Source organism: Cyprinodon variegatus, unplaced genomic scaffold, assembly GCF_000732505.1.
Source record: "Cyprinodon variegatus isolate N-32 unplaced genomic scaffold, C_variegatus-1.0 Scaffold802, whole genome shotgun sequence".
Classification (NCBI taxonomy): domain Eukaryota; kingdom Metazoa; phylum Chordata; class Actinopteri; order Cyprinodontiformes; family Cyprinodontidae; genus Cyprinodon; species Cyprinodon variegatus.
Window position 1 is genome coordinate 47,785 of NW_015151255.1, and position 5,407 is coordinate 53,191.

The window sequence follows — 5,407 nt, forward strand, 5'->3', positions numbered from 1 at the left end:
TATGCTCACCCCCAACCGCACAGCAGGACCGTCACAAATACAAAAAGAAAAAAAAAATCATCAAAAAAAAAATAATTACAGGTCCTTATAAAGTGCACTGGATTGGATCTCTGAAATCAAATTACTAAAACCGATCCAGCTAATTTGACAATATCGCAGCCGGTATCTGAACCAGGTATCAGATCAGTGCATCTGTAATGATTTGTAAACTAAATTATAAAAAAGACCAATTATGTGTCACTATGAAATACATTTTATGTCAGTGAAACTTCTAAGATGTATTCAAGCTCCAGAAGGGGCAGCATTTGATGTAAACAGACTTGCTGCAGCCTTTGAAACTCTCAAAGTGTAACTGGGTAATCTCTCTAAACATTTTACAGCAAGCCTGCTTGCTCAAACTCCTTTTGATGGATGTCCATCCCAAAGTGCATGGTAATCACACACTTTAAAGTCCTTTCTACTTTTGGTCATTGAGTCGCACATTTTACACTTTTAAATATAATTGGAAATTTATGCAAATACAAAAAGCAGTTTTCTTACCAGCCAGTAGTAATCACTTATTTCCTACAACCCATTTACAGGCCAACCACTTGCATATGTTAAAATGTCTACTGATAAATTATGATGTTCATAGCAGTAACCAGAAAAAAATTTTTTTGATGCTGTAAAGACCTATTAGTGGATATCAAACATTTGATCGCAAAGGAAAACGAAGACTCTTACCACGATACCATGATAGGGATAATCATCAGGTTTTTCATCTCTAGGTGAATCCAGAACCACAGGAAACCTGTGATATGGCGAATCAACGTAGCCTAATTCTATCTCTTCCTGAAAAACACACATTATATTTTCCATCTCATATTCCAGTTGTTCTCATGTGATTGGTTAAAATCTTTTTTATGAAAATCCTATAAAAACAACGTATTAATTATGTCAAAAAACAATCTTTAGAATAAAGGTTCATTAGATTTCCTGACTTGAATCCAGCGGTCTCCTCTGTTCTTGCGTTTTTCGACGGTCTTCAGCTGGTGTCCGCTCCTGTCAACAAGGTCCTTAATTTCTTTGAGGAACGCGTTATCAGATGTACTGCAATCACAAGCAGACATGTATTTTTGGTAAAATATTTTATTTTTTTTTTTTTTGCATCTCAAAATGTTGTAGCCGTTGATTATTGGATATGATTTTTTCTTTTTTAATGGAAGAAACTGAGTCTTATCAATTTAAAGTTTTAGTTTTCTGAAAAAGCTGAAATGAGATAAGCAAACAGTCAAACTCCTTAACAAAGAGGAAGGACGACTTAACCCAAGCTACTGACAAGCATCTTTATCATTCATTAGTTCTCTCTAACCTGCAGACAAACACCTCCTCAGGCTCGAGGGTATTGGGCGTCATGATCCATGGCGAAACTCTAAACACCACTTTGTCTGTGAAAACAGGCATGTCAGGACCGTCCTTAAAAAAAGAAAAAAAGGGGGATGAGTACGCTGCTATCTTCTGTAATTGAATATGAGATAATAAAAGCAAGAAAAATGATACATCGTTAAAAGATTTGTCACAAAAATGCTAAATAAATAAGTATAAGGTCTTTATTGTGACAGCTCAAAATAAAGTCTGGTATCAAATGTGATCTAAGTATAAATGCAGCCGCTTCATGAAGTGGTTTGTTAGAGACCATCAGTAAAGTCATATTCAGGCATTTGCCAAAAAAAAAAAGAAAAATCACTGTACTGTACATCATTTTCATTCCACTTTGTAAAATGACTGGATGTATGAATTTATCATGTAAAATCTATATAAGACATTGTTTTTTTTAGCCATTATATGAAAATATATGAAAAAAATCTCCAGGACAAACAATACATTTGGAAAGTGGTTATAATAAAAAGCTTAGTGTGATATGCTGTTTTGAAGGTCTTACCTGACCTAACCTCCTCATTAAGCTGAGGTTGATGGTTACGAGTCCGTCAAAATCCTTGTCAGGAAACCTCAGGCCCTCCACATAAAATTTGAGTTGAGGAGCGCGTTCAAGTTGAGGAAGTTCCTGAGACAGCACCTCGCTGCTCAGGACCAGTGGATAATCATATATATATTTTCTAATAAATTCAGCTGTGGATGCATAAAGATAAATAAGAACAATTAGTTTCTTTTTTTTTTAAACATACATAAACACACACAAAACCTTTGTCTATCAAGTGATTTAAAACTACAGTATGTATTTTTTAGTGACCTCTAATGGACAGCCATGACCCCGCCCCCACACCAATAATACGGACACAGTCAAAGCACAAAATGGCATCAGTAACATCCCCACATTCCAAATTGGCAAACTATGATGAGGTTTGTTTAAACAGATAATTTTATGAATAATATTTTATTAGTCGTGCAGGATATAGATTTTATACAGGCCTAACTTGCCTCAGTCATATTTTGAGTATACTGGCGATTTCTACAGTCACTATTTTGTCAGTTCTGTGCTTCTGTGGTGCAAACATGTCTTCTTTCATTAACGGGAGGCCTCCTCCTGTGTTATTATAAAAAGCAATTTCAAATGCAACACAAATATAAAGATTGGGTCTTTTCTTTAAATAATATACTCATGTAAAATATATAATGATAAATTCAAAAATACCTTACCAATCCCAGAGGGAACTTAAATGTTGCAGTAATTCATAGGGTTGTTTTGTTTATTAATTGTTGTAGGTACTGATAGCTGTAGATAGCCATACATTTCTGTCAGTAAATCCCTGTAATTAGTCCACACTGTAGCTTTAAATAAACTGAAAAAAATTATGCAACCATAAAGGTGCGTTCACACCGAATACAACACCTGCAAACATTTCACCAATTTCACCTGCCTTTGATCACCTTGAAATTTGAATAGTCAGTGAAAGCAGATCACACAGCAGGTGAACGGCTCCTACGTTATGAAGTCTACTGGTTGCTAGTTTCACCTCAATATGGAGGACATGGATTTACAAGGAGTGCGCAGTTCTTTTTTAATTTTGAAAGCCAAACAAAGCTTTGGGGGTCCCTGGGTTCACAGAATTTCCAGGGATGGAAGCAGTACTGGGAATACCATCAGCTTCTAGAGGGGCTATATCTGGATGATGGTCACTTTCAGTGGTAGTTCCGCCTCTCCGTGACCCATTTCTAGGCCCTGCTGACCCGGGGTCAAATGACCCAGACAACAGAGGGGAGGTGAGACAGCGGTTTGCCGGTGCTAGGTCCAGGAGAGAGAGCAGAAGCTAGATTGGAGAAGCATTGTCGCTACCCGATTCGTCCCGGAAGCACGATCCATACCATCTGCTTATTTGCGCATCCGCAACCAGAAATACATCCAGGTTTCATATTTCATGAAATCATGGAACTAAATTTTATTATTTCCATTCCCTAACTCACTAAAGAACACTAATACATACCTTTAAAAAAAGGTCTGAGACAATTTTGATGCTTTTTTCATTTTTCCTGTTAAACCGCTCGTGTGACGTCATCATCGGACATTGTCTGAGAAGTCAGGCTAAAAATTCATGTTCAGTGTGAATGCACCTTTAGACAACTGTTGAATTGCATCCAACTTACATATGTTGGATTTTTTATTATTTTTTTAAATACCCTAATTTTACTTACGAGCTTTGGACTTAGTAATGTAGTCCTCGTCCTCGGTCTCATCTCGGTAGACTCGAATATACTCTGAATCTCTCTCAGAGATATGCATGACAAGTTTGTAACCCGCAACGAGTAACTCAGGGCCGTTGATCCGCAGAAGCATGGTTGCACAGTCCTTAAGAGCTAGAAAAACAAGAAATTACATTGGCACAAACTGTTTAAAATATACCTCTTCCTCAAATGTTGAAGGAGCTTTACACTCATGGGTCTGAGACTACGATTTTTTTTGGCCAATTAAGTGACATGTAGTCATCTTTCAGAAACAATCATTTAGCAATGCACTGGCTCAGATTATAATTCCACAGTCATATACAGTATGGGATCCAAAATAAAGTAACAGCTAATCAGGAGTACTTAGGTAAGCTGAGTTTGGTCTTACTTTCTCTGTCACAAACTGTCTGCTAACCTTCAATATTGCCATTGCTACTATATTCTGACAATTTAGAACCTAACAATATGTCATTTCTAAATATGTTACACTAATAATGCATTCTGGTAGAGAAAAATTATACAAGGAAATTAATGCTTTCTAAAATGTCCAAATTCATAGTAAAATTCTAAATTATGATTATATTTAAGCTTAAAGCAAAACCATAACCATACATATCAGTTTAAACTTTTAATCCATTTATAATACTAAGAAATGGATACAAAAATTAAGACAAAGGGACAGAAGCCTGTTTGCTGATGTGAAGAAGCTCAGCTCATAATGCAAAATGCAGATTTCCCCTAAAAGTTAACACAAAATGTTTTTATATTTTCAAAACTATTTGGTTCTAGTCAGTAGTGATTTTATACACAATGCAAATCAAAGAAATTGTAACATTTTATTCAAATTTTGAATCCGTAAAAAAACACAGATGCAAAAGAAAAAGTAATTGTCATGCAGTTTGGAATAAAAAAAAAGAAGTGAAATTTGGTACTCAGCACTGATCTGCTTACTTATATGATTTTGTTTCTCGTCTTTGAGTTGACAGTCTGGTTTTCGATAGTATACATAACGTTCTCTGTCACAGTTTACCAAAACGACAGCTCCATGCCCATCAGGACCCCATTTCCAGGAAGCCTAAGAGATTTTCAACATGAAAAATGGAATAAATGTCTTCATAAATCTCTTCAAATTCACATTATATTTTTTCATTTTTTAAACAGTAAGAATCTGTGTTATACAAGAACATTTGTCAGGGAAGTCAAGGTAAGTGTTACCTTTAGAGAACTGGGAAATTAAAACTTGCTTTTTCTGGGAAAAGCTCAAACTGTGTGCCAAGTTCCTTTCAAAAGATGCCAACCGTAGAACTCAAAACAAATTCTAGCTTTTCTATACAGAAAAGAGTCATGATCCCCAAAAAGGGAGGAATTTGACAAACTTGTATAAATTATCATTTATTTCATCCACCTGTTTCCTTGGCTTTATATTGAGTTCAGCCTGAGCATTCGGGGCCAGATCATTATTAGTTTTCTGTTTGTTTTTCTGTTTCATGGTTCCTAGCGGTCGGTGGAAAGAGAGGATTTTGTGTCTCTTATGTCTTCTGATCGTGTCCTGTTCCTTCCCGTGGAGTCCTCAGGGTTTTGGCTCGGAACGCAAAGGGGATCAGTTTTATCCCTATAAAGGCTGATTTAAGGCTGATTTATACTTTCAAACTGGGTCGTCTGCGTAGGTGTCACAATGAACAAAACATCGGTTCTTTTATGGTACCGACCGAAATGCTTCGGTTCTACAAAGTATCGAAACATGCCT

The 5,407-nt window shown here is 36.2% G+C and overlaps 1 protein-coding gene across 1 annotated transcript in view; it reads right to left on the reverse strand.

The window, feature by feature from the left end:
* LOC107098702 (protein-arginine deiminase type-2-like) overlaps window positions 1-5,407 on the reverse strand; it is a 21,461-nt gene that overhangs the window by 6,875 nt on the left and 9,179 nt on the right. Inside the window, exons 5-10 of the mRNA XM_015396516.1 lie at window positions 4,612-4,735; window positions 3,631-3,792; window positions 1,922-2,109; window positions 1,352-1,455; window positions 981-1,089; window positions 724-831 (exon numbers count right to left, since the gene is read on the reverse strand). Coding sequence (XP_015252002.1) covers window positions 724-831; window positions 981-1,089; window positions 1,352-1,455; window positions 1,922-2,109; window positions 3,631-3,792; window positions 4,612-4,735 — 795 coding nt within the window. The remainder of the gene's footprint in view (window positions 1-723; window positions 832-980; window positions 1,090-1,351; window positions 1,456-1,921; window positions 2,110-3,630; window positions 3,793-4,611; window positions 4,736-5,407) is intronic.